Source organism: Procambarus clarkii, chromosome 76 (genome assembly GCF_040958095.1).
Source record: "Procambarus clarkii isolate CNS0578487 chromosome 76, FALCON_Pclarkii_2.0, whole genome shotgun sequence".
Lineage (NCBI taxonomy): Eukaryota > Metazoa > Arthropoda > Malacostraca > Decapoda > Cambaridae > Procambarus > Procambarus clarkii.
Window position 1 is genome coordinate 19,347,875 of NC_091225.1, and position 15,113 is coordinate 19,362,987.

The 15,113-nt window shown below is 47.2% G+C and overlaps 1 protein-coding gene and 1 long non-coding RNA gene across 3 annotated transcripts in view; one reads left to right on the plus strand and one right to left on the minus strand.

Moving 5' to 3' along the window:
- Positions 1–9,111, minus strand: part of LOC123771451 (uncharacterized) — a 58,151-nt gene extending 49,040 nt beyond the window's left edge. The window contains exons 1-2 of one of the 2 annotated variants that reach the window (XM_045763981.2): positions 9,037–9,111; positions 10–1,130 (exon numbers count right to left, since the gene is read on the minus strand). In XM_045763981.2, coding sequence (XP_045619937.1) covers positions 10–73 — 64 coding nt within the window. In that variant the 5' untranslated portion in view covers positions 74–1,130; positions 9,037–9,111. Of the gene's footprint in view, positions 1–9; positions 1,131–8,853 lie in introns of both variants that reach the window. The other variant, XM_045763980.2, reaches the window with a different exon arrangement.
- The window catches only part of LOC138357111 (uncharacterized), a 192,827-nt gene that overhangs the window by 81,621 nt on the left and 96,093 nt on the right, over positions 1–15,113 (plus strand). The window contains exon 4 of the long non-coding RNA XR_011224818.1: positions 14,333–14,393. This is a non-coding gene — a long non-coding RNA (uncharacterized lncRNA). The remainder of the gene's footprint in view (positions 1–14,332; positions 14,394–15,113) is intronic.

The window sequence follows — 15,113 nt, forward strand, 5'->3', positions numbered from 1 at the left end:
AACACTAACCTTTCTGGTACTGGGCGACTCTGGCGTAGGCGTTCTTCTTGGACTTGGAACCTTTACAGCCCATCTTGAACGCGCCCTTGATCACATGTCGTCACTACACTGAACACTGCGCCTGATGCTTCTTTGTTTTTGTTTCTGTGTTGTGTGTTGGTCGGGTTTTGGATTTTATGATTTTCTGCAGATGGCGTCTGGGACCAGGCTTCCCCCTCCCCTCTTTAATGGGGTGTGGTCTAAGGGGTTGGATGGGGGGAGAGGAGAAGGGGGCAGGGGGAAAAGGGGAGGGGGGGTGAAGAGAGAGAATTTATTGGTGGAATGGGGATTGGATTTTCTCCATGGAAAGACTGATCTAGAGAGGTTAAGGAAAGATCTAGATAAGCTCAATCAGGTGGTTTTAGCTGCTTTTAGACCCTAATTGAACATATTGGCGCTCATTGTGGTGGTGTGGGGGTGGTGGTGGTGTGGTTGTGGTGATGTAAGGTGTAGTGTGGAGGTGGTGATGTGGTTGGTGAGGTTGTATGGGGTTGGGTCTGGCCTCTGGCCGGGCTCGGGGAGTAGAAGAAGGACTCCCAGAAACCTCTCCAGGTATGTTCCAGGTATGGATGTTGGTGTAGTGATGTTGTGGGGGAGTGTGAGTGTGATGGTGGTGTGTGTGTGGTGGTTGATGGAGGAGTGTGTTGGGGAGTGAGTGGTGGTGTTGGGGGCTAAGAAAGAGAGCAATCAGATAATGCCTTTAAGAATCACAGCTAATCTTTTGCTTGGCCTTTGATGCCGGAATACTTGGAAATATATTCTGTGCGCTCTTCAGCGATTGAGTTGCTGTGATGTCAGTATAGAGCAATTAAAAGCCTAGAACTTTAATTCCTAAACAAGGAATGACTTAGACCATTACGGATGTGGGAGATGGAACGATAGGCTTGGAGATGGGCCCAAAAGTGGGCTTTGAGATGGGAAGAAGAGTGGGCTTGGAGAGGTCTCAAGTGAGGGGGTTTGGAGAGAGAGAGAGAGGGGGAAGAACGCCTCTAAATCTCCACAGCGGTGAAGTATCCGAGAGATCTCACCGCTCTCTGTTCATCTTCCTCACTGTAGGCCTCCTGCAGGAGTGACAGGCCAGGCTGACGGAGCTGTGGGAAGAGACAAGGAATCGTTACCACCTCGCTGAGGGAGCTACACACTCGCTACATCAGAGAGCGCCCTCCTACGACCACCACACCGCCAGCTACGACGGTACTGAAGTCCAAGGACGTCACTTGTGGCATCTTCACTGACGGCTGAGCTGACTCGCCCTCTCTAAATATTGTAGTGTTTACGTCAGCAAGGCTCAGAGTTCGGCCTTGAGTGCCACAGTAACGGAAGGGGGGCCACAGTAACAGGAGGGTGCCACAGTAACGGAAGGGGGGCCACAGTAACAGGAGGGTGCCACAGTAACGGAAGGGGGGCCACAGTAACGGGAGGGTGCCACAGTAACGGGAGGGTGCTACAGTAACGGAAGGGGGGCCACAGTAACAGGAGGGTGCCACAGTAACGGAAGGGGGGCCACAGTAACGGGAGGGTGCCACAGTAACGGAAGGGGGGCCACAGTAACAGGAGGGTGCTACAGTAACGGAAGGGGGGGCCACAGTAACGGGAGGGTGCCACAGTAACGGAAGGGGGGGCCACAGTAACGGGAGGGTGCCACAGTAACGGAAGGGTGCTACAGTAACGGGAGGGTGCCACAGTAACGGGAGGGTGCCACAGTAACGGAAGGGTGCCACAGTAACGGGAGGGTGCCACAGTAACGGGAGGGTGCCACAGTAACAGGAGGGTGCTACAGTAACAGGAGGAGTGCCACAATAACGGAAGGGAGGCCACAGTAACGGAAGGGAGGCCACAGTAACGGAAGGGGGGCTACAGTAACGGAAGGGGGGCTACAGTAACAAGAGGAGCGCCACAGTAACGGAAGGGGGAGGGCCACAGTAACGTCACCCACCCATTACTGTGGGTAATTACTGTGAATTGATTAACGTGAGTTCAATGACGAATCAACGCTAATCGGCGATATCAATGCTAATCAGCTTATCAACGCTAATCGGCGTTATCAACGTTAATTAGCGCTGAATTGACATCATTCTTGGCTACTCAATCCACTCTAAAGCTTCGACGCATCTACGTGACGACGTAGATAAGCTTAGATAAGCGTAGGTAAGCTACATACGACGTGAAAAAACTTAGACGCATCCAGAGTTTCATAGCTTAAAGCACTTGAAACACGAGAGACTCAGAGAGTCTCACATTTGCTAATCAGTTTCCTAGAGAACTAGATTGTCCCAGCCGATCAGAGCCCAGGAGGAGGCTGAGGATCTGATGCTGGGAGTGGGGGGGGGGGGGGGGGGGGGGAGGGGGAGGAGATCAGGTCTTCGCGCCATGACCCAAAAGATTATGTGTAGTTTTGGGTACATATGCCCGGGCATACCATCGTGACCTGAAAAAAGCATTCTGGCCTAAAAATTGGACATTGTGGCTCATACACATTGGAGCCCGATAACCCTGCCTGGGGTCTGGTCTTGTGTGGCCCCTGCTATCATCAGATCTCATGGCCCGCAGTATCTGATATCCTGAGCCCCTTAATATCTGATATGGCTCTCCTGGTGTCTGATATCCTGACCCCTCCTAATATCTGATATGACCCTTCTAGTATCTGATATCCTGACCCCTCGTAATATCTGATATGACCCTTCTAGTATCTGATATCCTGACCCCTCGTAATATCTGATATGGCTCTCCTAGTATCTGATATCTTGACCCCTCGTAATATCTGATATGGCTCTCCTAGTATCTGATATCCTGACCCCTCCTAATATCTGATATGACCCTTCTAGTATCTGATATCCTGGCCCCTCGTAATATCTGATATGACCCTTCTAATATCTGATATCCTGACCCCTCCTTGATATCTAATATGGCCCTCCATACATATATATATATATATATATATATATATATATATATAAAATATATATACATATATACATAAAACTACATATATAGTCCAAATATAACCCAAAACTACATATTCTCTTTTTGGGTCATAATTTCTTAACTACAGAATATGTATGAAGCCTCTTTTATACGAACGTATTTATAAAAAGCGCGTCTACCAAGACTTCTAATTCGGGTTTATAGTTTCTTTTAGACATTTTAAAAGCTTTTTTGAGTGAATAATTTTTTTTTTATTTTTTAAAGGGATGGGGTTATGTGTCTATATATTTTCCTGAGTGATTCTTCTGAGTGATTTGAGTAGGAGTCAGGTGGCCAAAATTGACACATGTGAACACGATAACATAGTGACACATATATGATACGCTGGAGACACAGGTGAACACGATAACATATTGATATATATATGTTACGCTGGAGACACAGGTGAACACGATAACATATTGATATATATATGTTACGCTGGAGACACAGGTGAACACGATAACATATTGATATATATATGTTACGCTGGAGACACAGATGAACACGATAACATAGTGACACATATATGTTACGCTGTAGACACAGGTGAACACGATAACATAGTGACACATATATGTTACGCTGGAGACACAGATGAACACGATAACATAGTGACACATATATGTTACGCTGTAGACACAGGTGAACACGATAACATAGTGACACATATATGATACACTGGAGACACAGGTGAACAAAATAACATAATGACACACATATATCTAACGCTAGAGACACAGGTGAACACGATAACATCGATAACATCCATCAGAGGGGCCAAACACTCCCGTATTTCTTACAGGAACTAAAAACAAGATATCTCTTTAATCGTTATCAGTCCCAGTGGAAAATAAGGGGAAAATAAGGGGAAAATAAGGAAATGACAATCATCACCACATAGGGAAATATGCAGATCAAAAAAATAGCTCAAAAACTCGACAAAATGCCCTGAAGTTAGTGGTAAGACTGGTCCCTGATCTTAAAGATCTGAGCTTTAAGGAACGGCTGAGACATTATAGATCTTACCTCCCTGGGGGTGTGTGGGGTGTGTGGGGGGGGGCATCGGGTCAAGTCAAGGCTATATTTTATCATTCAAATTAGGGGGGGGGGAATAATTGAGTAGTTAGTGCAAGTTTGGGTTCGATTCTCGAGGCGATGTGAAAAAGGAGTTTGGCCAACGTCTTCTTTCATCTCATGCCTCTGCTCACCTAGACGGAAAGTATATAATGATTAAATAATTAATAGATTAAGCCTAAAGTTTGGGGAGGGGGCTTCAACAGGCGTGACAGGACCACTATTCCCCTCTATGGGCAACCATTAGATGACACACATTAGGTTTTGAGGCGGGACCAAAGAGCCAGAGCTCAACCCCCGTAAGCACAATTAGGTGAGTACACAGTGAATGAGGGGAGAGGGATAATCCTCATGAGTCATGAGGGTGTGAGGAGGCTGCTCAGCGTGAGGGCTGTCAGCAGGAATAAACAGGAGGATGAGGCGGATGAGTCTAACTCATAATTCGCAAGATGTGATCAACATGAAATAAATTGGATGGTATATTGCACCAGGCGGCCGGGGACTGAGAGCTGGGACCCAAGAGCTGATGCTCGCAATACAAGCACATATATGGTAGTGCATATAGGTGAGTATATGATAAATACAAATATGCACCTGCGCATGCGCTCACACACATGTGGTGGAGGCTGACTCCATACACAGCTTCAAGTGTAGATATGATAGAGCCCAGTAGGCTCAGGAACCTGTGCACCTGTTGATTGACAGTTGAGAGGCGGGACCAAAGAGCCAGAGCTCAACCCCCTGCAAGCACAACTAGGTGAGTACACACACACACACACACGCACACACACACACACACACACACACACACACACACACACACACACACACACACACACACACACACACACACACACACTGGGGGCCTCGTAGCCTGGTGGATAGCGCGCAGGACTCGTAATTCTGTGGCGCGGGTTCGATTCCCGCACGAGGCAGAAACAAATGGGCAAAGTTTCTTTCACCTTAAGTGCCCCTGTTACCTAGCAGTAAATAGGTACCTGGGAGTTAGTCAGCTGTCACGGGCTGCTTCCTGGGGTGTGTGTGTGTGTGTGGTGTGGAAAAAAAAAAGTAGTTAGTAAACAGTTGATTGACAGTTGAGAGGCGGGCCGAAAGAGCAAAGCTCAACCCCCGCAAAAACACAACTAGTAAACACACACACACACACACACACACACACACACACACACACACACACACACACACACACACACACACACACCTGTGCTTGAGAAAGAGACCTGCTCGCTTACAACCACAACAAAGTCACGTCATCGAGGATAAGACAGGAGAAAGGAGTTCTTGAGTCCTCCTTAAGATATGATCCTCACCCCCCCTCTTAACGCCTCTAAACAGAGCCAGATGATGACTGCGCGATGTAGGTCACCACAGATACCCTTAGAGCCAGAGGTAGGCTCTATAGGCGCTGTAGATCACCATAGAGGTTTATAGAGCCAGAAATGGACATTACACCAAGGCTATTAATCACCAAAGACATATATAAAGAGTATTGATCGTCAAAGGAATATTAAAACTTGGGAAACATCTAAGAAACATCTCTGTTGCCTCGCCAATAAACCTGTATCTCATATTACGGCCGTGAGCCAAATTGTAAAGTGAATGCAGCTACAGGGAACATGATTACGATATACAAGATACCTTCGAGCCTATATGTTAGTGACCTTGCAAGAATGTACTTATTATTATCATTGTCTGAACTAATACAACTTGGATTCAGCGAAAACGGGAATAGTCGATCAAGTTTGAAAGTGGAAAATTCGAAAAAAGTTGAAAATTTGAAAAAAGTTGAAAATTTGAAAAAAGTTGAAAATTTGAAAAAAGTTGAAAATTTCAAAAAAGTTGAAAATTTGAAAAAAGTTGAAAATTTCAAAAAAGTTGAAAATTTGAAAAAAGTTGAAAATTTGAAAAAAGTTGAAAATTTCAAGAAACTATTGAAATTTTGAAAAGAAAGTTGAACATTTGAAAAGAAAGTTGAAAAATTTAAAAGAAAGTTGAACATTTTAAAAAATAGTTGAAAAATTGAAAAAAATGAAAATTTGAAAAAAATGAAAATTTAAAAAAAAATACAGTACACATGTATCAAGAGTAATGCACAGATGGTACGTTGTATAGGTCCTTAGGAGGACGGGCTTAGAATAGGAGACTTTAGACCGACAGTTTCTTGGCGCTGAATGGTTGAAATTCTTAGGAGCAACAGCCTTTAAGAATAAGAAGAGAAGTGTTTGGGCAGCATTTAAGAATAAGACAAGGGAGCCAATCAGAACGCCGGGCGTCCAACAGCCCATCCTCCTGTTATTGTAGTACTTATAGTAATGATGAGGACCATAGTATATATACCGACTTACAATTAGTCAAATTATTGACTAATTTGACAGTCGGTATATATACATAGTATATATACCGACTTTCTTACAATTAGAAAAGTAGAAATCTGAACTATTGAGTTGGACAAACTGGAATTTTTTTTTTTCTTGTGTTGCTTTGACAAACTAAAGTAACCTAACCTTCCTAGGCCTAATACATGATATCTGAGGCCTAATATAGTACATATGTGTACTATACTAGGCCTTGGATTATTTAAGTTTGTGTTTCAGCTTTATTTTTAAAGAATTCCTTACTAGTCAGTATAATACTATGTAAAAGCTAAGTATGTACGAATTCGTGACTATTGACGAATGTCATAATAGGTACTATCTTAACAGAGGGATGGGTTTACACACACACACACACACACACACACACACACACACACACACACACACACACACACACACACACACCACACACACACACACACACACACACACCACACACACACACACACACACACACACACACACACACACACACACACACACACCACACACACACACACACACACACACACACACACACACACACACACCACACACACACACACCACACACACACACACACACCACACACACACACACACACACACACACACACACACACACACACACACACACACACACACACACACACCACACACACACACACACACCACACACACACACACACACACACACACACACACCACACACACACACACACACACACACACACACACACACACACACCACACACACACACACACACACACACACACACACACACACCACACACACACACACACACACACACACACACACACCACACACACACACACACACACACACACACACACACACACACACATACATTCCATCATTATTTGTATATTTTCTCAACTACACTCAATCTTATTTATTTATATATTTTTCAACACAACGATTCCACGGCACTTTGTAATGAAGGGGGGCGGGGGGGTGATTGTGGTGGTGGAGGTAGGCTGGTGGAAGAGGAGGGGGGGGGGGGTGAGTAGAAGGGGGGGTGTAGAGGGTTAGAGACCTTTAGATAGTGTGAGTGATATTATTGGGGGGGGAGCAGCATAGTGAAGCATGTGGTGGTGGAGGAGCAGCATAGTGAAGCATGTGGTGGAGGGAGAGCAGCATAGTGAAGCATGTGGTGGTGGAGGAGCAGCATAGTGAAGTATGTGGTGGAGGGAGAGCAACATAGTGAAGCATGTGGTGGTGGAGGAGCAGCATAGTGAAGTATGTGGTGGAGGGAGAGCAACATAGTGAAGCATGTGGTGGTGGAGGGAGAGCAGCATGGTGAAGCATGTGGTGGAGGTGGAACAACATAGTGAAGCATGTGGTGGAGGTGGAGCAACATAGTGAAGCATGTGGTGGAGGTGGAACAACATAGTGAAGCATGTGGTGGTGGAGGGAGAGCAACATAGTGAAGCATGTGGTGGAGGGAGAGCAACATAGTGAAGCATGTGGTGGAGGTGGAACAACATAGTGAAGCATGTGGTGGTGGAGGGAGAGCAACATAGTGAAGCATGTGGTGGAGGGAGAGCAACATAGTGAAGCATGTGGTGGAGGTGGAACAACATAGTGAAGCATGTGGTGGTGAAGGTGGAACAACATAGTGAAGCATGTGGTGGAGGTGGAGCAACATAGTGAAGCATGTGGTGGAGGTGGAGCAACATAGTGAAGCATGTGGTGGAGGTGGAACAACATAGTGAGCATGTGGTGGAGGGAGAGCAACATAGTGAAGTATGTGGTGGAGGGAGAGCAACATAGTGAAGCATGTGGTGGAGGTGGAACAACATAGTGAAGCATGTGGTGGTGGAGGGAGAGCAGCATGGTGAAGTATGTGGTGGAGGGAGAGCAGCATAGTGAAGCATGTGGTGGAGGGAGAGCAGCATGGTGAAGCATGTGGTGGTGGTGGAACAACATAGTGAAGCATGTGGTGGAGGTGGAACAGCATAGTGATAGCACACCACACTCAAGGGGAAAAACTATACCTTACAGGAGGATATCACCTCACAGGACTACGTTATCTCATAGGAGTATGTTATCTCACAGGAGTATGTTATCTCACAGGAGTATGTTATCTCACAGGAGTATGTTATCTCACAGGAGTATGTTATCTCACAGGAGTATGTTATCTCACAGGACTACGTTATCTTACAGGAGTATGTTATCTCACAGGAGTATGTTATCTTACATGGAGCGAATACATGCAGCTGGGGGGGGGGGTCCTGGATGGTGGTGAAAGAGGGGGGTGTGGGGGGGGGGGGAGTGTAATGACGTCAGAGGATAGGAGCCTGCAGTGTAGAGGAAGGACCGTAGGAGGCGAGGATAGGCGTCCTACCCAGCACTAGGGACGATATGATATCTGGCTCACCCTCTCTGATCCATTCAACTGTGATGTCACCAATTTCTATCGTGGTTTATCTCTGATGGAAGTAACGTTATTGGCCTCTCCGGAGCGGGTTTAACACCTCGGGGTACTGGGAGGTTGGCACTGGGAGGTGACTAGTATAACAGGGGGTTCGGGGATAGTAACGGAGGATGAATTGGCACTAACTGGCACTAGAGAGGGCCGGTGGTGTGGTGGACGCGGCGCGGTGCGTGTGTACCGTGCCGCCCTCTAACGGGCACTGACTAGGCAGTCTGCTGGAGACCCAGACACCCGCCGGCCCTCCCATGAGTCCTCCCTTCCTCCCTCCCTCCATCCCTCCCTATACCTCCCTCCCTATCCCTCCCTCCCTACCTTCCCTATCCCTCCCTCCCTACCTTTCAACGTTTTCACCGGTACGCGCACACACACACACCTTCCCACACCCACCCAGGCTCCATACCTGTGTCCCCTTGTTCGTGCAATGCCTTTCTCTACCCTGTCAATTCCTGTGAGGATTTTGTGGATGGTAATCATGTCTCCTCTAACTCGGTCTTGTCTTCTAGTGACGTGAGGTTAAATTCATCTGGTCTTTCCTAGTAGCTCATACCCTTCTATTCCAGGGACTATAAGGGTGGTGTGTCTCTTTTGATCTTTCTCTGACTTTGCTTTGGGTTTATTTTTATATGGAATCCACGCTGGAGCTGCATACGGCAGGTTTGGTCTGACATGCGTTATATAAGGTTGTGCAGGATTCCTTACACAGGTTTTTAAAGGCAGTTGTTATAGTGGTGAACCTAGCATACGCCGCTGATGATATCCTTTTTTGGTGTGATATCATTCTTCGTTATCTTGAAGTTATCTTGAGATGATTTCGGGACATAGCGTCCCCGCGGCCCGGTCCTCGACCAGGTCTTCTTTTTGTTACACATCCCCCAGGAAGCAGCCCGTAGCAGCTGTCTAACTCCCAGGTACCTATTTACTGCTAGGTGAACAAATGCATCAGGGTGAAAGAAACTCTGCCCATTTGTTTCCGCCTCCGCCGGGGATCGAACCCGGAACCTTAGGACTACGAATCCAGAGCGTTGTCCACTCAGCCGTCAGGCCCCAGATCTTTCTCTTACCTGACTCTTGAAGGATTTTATCTCCCAATTTGAGTCGTCATACCCACGTGGCGTTGTGTTTACATTTGAGTCCCCATACCCACGTGGCGTTGTGTTTACATTTGAGTCGTCATATCCACGTGGCGTTGTGTTTACATTTGAGTCGTCATATCCACGTGGCGTTGTGTTTACATTTGAGTCGCCATACCCACGTGGCGTTGTGTTTACATTTGAGTCGTCATACCCACGTGGCGTTGTGTTTACATTTGAGTCGTCATACCCACGTGGCGTTGTGTTTACATTTGAGTCGTCATACCCACGTGGCGTTGTGTTTACATTTGAGTCGTCATACCCACGTGGCGTTGTGTTTACATTTGAGTCGTCATACCCACGTGGCGTTGTGTTTACATTTGAGTCATCATATCGGGTCGAGGAGGGGAAGGAATTATCAGGGGAAAGCGTTAAGCCATCACGACTATATAGCACTTGGAAGAAGCCAGGATAATGGGGCAAAATCCAGGCGCAGACACACATCAAGATGTTCCACGACTTAAGATAACATTCACTCCAAATATCTATACCATCTATACGGGGCTACTCATGCCCGTGCCACCTCTTGTGGTGGATCAATCTTCATCAATCAATCAATCAATCGGGTGGTCACTTGAGCCGGAAAGCTGACATTAGCAAGGCAGCAGCTGGAGACGTCAGCGCATTTTTCCTCAAGTTACGTGGAAGTCTTGAGAGAAGTTGAGCATCTTCAACTTTTACACGCGCGGCCTTTGGCTGCTCAGACTAGCATTTATCTGTTCAATTGTTCAATATATTCTTTCAGTTGTCCAGATTGGCTGTCTCCAAGATCTTATAACAGTGTAGAAAAACACAGAGAAATCGCATTAATGTGATATATCAATAACCAAATCCAACAGCAGCCTTGAAGTCGGTTCGAACTTACGGTTAGGCTTCAGTGGAAGCCTCGGGACCCTAGTGGGTGCTATGTACTCTAGTGTACATAGTGTACTATGTACACTATGTACTCCAGGTTGCAATTCTTTTGACCATATCGTGGCGTAGTCGACTAGAGCGCGCCTGGGAACACCCAGTGCATAGGTTCGATCCCCCATCACGGCTCCTGTTGTATTTGTTCATTTGTATAAAGGATTAGAATGCGTCTTTTGGTGATTGTACTTTGGATTTAACTGGAGTGAATGGTTGATGTATTCTTATAAATGTCACCTCGCGGGAATTGTAATGCACCTTCAAACTGGAGGGGATAAGGCTGTGTGGTTCACTAGAACCACAGGGCGTACAGGACCGAAACGTTGTCGTTTCGACTGTCGAAAAGAGAGAGAGAGAGAGAGAGAGAGAGAGAGAGAGAGAGAGAGAGAGAGAGAGAGAGAGAGAGAGAGAGAGAGAGAGAGAGAGACCACGGAAGAAGAATTGAAACAGGAATTTCCTGAAGTACTTTCGTATTTAATGATACATCTTCAAAAGGGTCTATTGGCCCAAAATTATTATTATCGTATTATTAAATACGAAAGTACTTAAGGAAATTCCTGTTTCAATTCTTCCTCCGTGGTCTGACACTCACATTTTTCATCACGTGTTAATTTTCGGGATTTACACACACACGTGTGTGTGTGTGCGTGTGTGTGTGTGTGTGTGTGTGTATGTACTCACCTAGTTGTACTCACCTAGTTGTGTTTGCGGGGGTTGAGCTCTGGCTCTTTGGTCCCGCCTCTCAACCTCTCATGTGTGTGTGTGTGTGTGTGTGTGTGTGTGTGTGTGTGTGTGTGTGTGTGTGTGTGTGTGTACTCACCAAGTTGTGCTTGCGGGGGTTGAGCTCTGGCTCTTTGGTCCCGCCTCTCAACCGTCAATCAACAGGTGTGTGTGTGTGTGTGTGTGTGTGTGTGTGTGTGTGTGTGTGTGTGTGTGTGTGTGTGTGTGTGTGTGTGTGTGTGTCTATATTACGCCTAAAAAAAATCAAAGGACACAATTCCCATAACGGTCCAAGACGGACCGAAACGTCGCTGTCTCTTCATCTTCTGGGATATGTGGTCTGGTCATCACATGGTGTAAAGGTGTATGTGGAACACTATGTTGGACCAACATAGGGAAAACATGACAAATAGATTTGGTGGATTTTTTTAAGGGGGGAGGGCCATATTTTGCCCATATTTTCCCTATATTTCTTCGATAATTTCCCCATGTTTTCCTGTATGTTCCGCTGCCCTGTGAAGATGGGGAATAGGACATTGATGGTGATAATGATGAAGGTGATGATGATAATTGTGATGATGGCCTGAGGGCCAGAAACAACATCTGAAGGCCACCAATGACGTCTGAGGGCCATCAATGACGTCTGAGGGCCATCAATGACGTCTGAGGGCCACCAATGACGTCTGAGGGCCACCAATGACGTCTGAGGGCCACCAATGACGTCTGAGGGCCACCAATGACGTCTGAGGGCCACCAATGACGTCTGAGGGCCACCAATGACCTCTGAGGGCCACCAACTTCAAACAGGGCCACCAAGTCCAAGAGAATTGACTCTTGCTGTTGGGTAGTTAAGCCAGGTTGTTAACCTCGGCATCAGTAACCACTTACTGTGGCCAGAGAGATAATGGACTCATCGATGAGTCAAGACAGTTACTCAGGTTAATGGTCGTCGCGAGCTGTTGAACTCCCTCCTTGAATTACCTGCAATAATTGTTACCTGGATGTATCATCTGCCTCACAAGATGCTCTCGGAACCCTTGTATTGACACGTGTCCTCGCTTTGACATGTGTCCTGGACTAATCATGTGTCCTGGACATAACGTGTCCCCACACACACGTGTCCGCTTCAACTCGTGGACTCTCCTGCTATCTGAACTATCGCCAAATGATATCTTAATCTTGCTGTTCAGGTCTTCAGGTTTATATCAGACATTAAATGAATTTACATTTGAATCGTCGCCAGTTTTGGTCTAGTGGGCGTGGTACTAGATATGCTATCTTGAGATGATTTCGGGGCTTTTAGTGTCCCCGCGGCCCGGTCCTCGACCAGGCCTCCCCCCCAGGAAGCAGCCCGTGACAGCTGACTAACACCCAGGTACCTATTTTACTGCTAGGTAACAGGTTCATCAAAGCGAAAGAAACTCTGCCCATTGTTTCTCGCTGGCGCCTGGGATCGAACCCAGAACCACAGGATCACAAGTCCAGCGTGCTGTCCGCTTGGCCGACCGGCTCCCAGAAAAAAAGTGTATGGAGCGCCTGCCTGGCTGAGGTTCGAACCCTTCATGGGGGAAGAGTTTTTCTGATGGCTTGGAGACCATTCAAGCTTCCCAGAGGCTTGAATGGGGCTTGGGGCTAATCTCAGCCCTAGTGATGAGCCTTGGGGCTTTTGACGTCATCCTCCACTCTTGTGGATGGCAATAGTGGTTATCTTGTGGTTATCTTGAGGTTATCTTGAGATGGTTTCGGGGCTTTAGTGTCCCCGCGGCCCGGTCCTCGACCAGGCCTCCAGGCATGTCAGGTGGGCATGCAATTAGGTAATTAGAGGTGGTAATTAGTCTTCAGGTGGATAGGGAAGACGCCTGGAGGTGGGTGGATAGGAGAGATGGACGGTATGGTGGAAGATACGAGGGGTGAGGGTTTTTGGCGCGCGTGGGTGGGTGGTGGCGACTGTGACGTCATGGCTGCCTCTCCCTGCCCGCCAACGCACTCGCGCGCACACACACGCATATGTTCACGCATACACACACACACACACACACACACACACACACACACACACACACACACACACACACACACACACACACACACACACACACACACACACACACACACTATCTTCAAATGTAGATATGATAGAGCCCAATAGGCTGAGGAATCTGTACACCAGTTGATTGACGGTTGAGAGGCGGGACCAAAGAGCCACAGCTCAACCCCCACAAGCACGACTATCTGAGCACAGATATCCAACGTGGTTCGTACAGAAGGGTAAAGACACTAAACATCTACGCTACTGTGCAAGAAATGAAGAATCGAGGAGATATGGTAACGACATACACGATTCTCTGGCAAATTTATAAGAATGACAAAGAAACATATTTTGCATAAAACAGGATAGAACATTTTAGAAATCATTTGTAACAATATACAATTAAGTAATAGAAGATAATTCAGTAGTTTTAAATTTGGAAGATCGGGGGTCATTTGATTAGGCAAGCGTCAGCTAGTAAGGCGGGGCCCAGGAGCCTGAGTACACACACACACTGGTTGACATGAAAATAAGAACACAGTGAAACATTACATATATGTGTTGTCATTTGAAAGGTCAGAAGGAGACGGGCTCCGGTCAGAAAAGCATTCACTGATTATGTCAACTTCGGCAGGTGATGGAGTGCTGAGCTGTAGGGCCCGGGAGCTGGAGATCGACCCGCCAAGCCGAGCCAGGTGAGTAATCATCTCGAGTAATTACGTAAGCGTGTGTGTCTTGTTACTCAGGTGACACTAGAGAGGGGCTCGTGTCACCTAAGACATGAGACAACTGCCGGGGGATATATTTAGTGTGTGGCACCCGGGGTGATGGCACTCGGGGTAGTGGCACTCGGGGTGATGGCACTCGGGGTGGTGGCACCCGGGGTGGTGACACCCGGGGTAGTGACACCCGGGGTGGTGGCACTCGGGGTAGTGGCACGTGGGGTGATGGCACCCGGGGTGATGGCACCCGGGGTGGTGGCACTCGGGGTGGTGGCACCCGGGGAGTGCCACCCGGGGTGGTGACACCCGGGGTGGTGACACCCGGGGTAGTGACACCCGGGGTAGTGGCACCCGGGGTAGTGGCACCCGGGGTGGTGGCACCCGGGGTAGTGACACCTGAGGTAGTCCACTATCCACGAGTGCCAGTCTTATTGATCATTCTCCTCCTGGAATGTGATGTCTCCTGCGTCAACATTTACACTACTCAAGCTCACAGATGTAATCACTCTACTGCCTTCTCTTGGGGGCACCATTCCTTCCCTCCGTCCCATCCCAAATCCTCTTCCTGACCTCTTCCAAGTGCTATATAGTCGTAATGGCTTGGCATTTTCTCCTGAAAGTTCCCCGTCCCTTCCCTTCGGATAATTATATTTCTATCGCAATACTTTTATTAATTATAATTGTAAGGGCGCA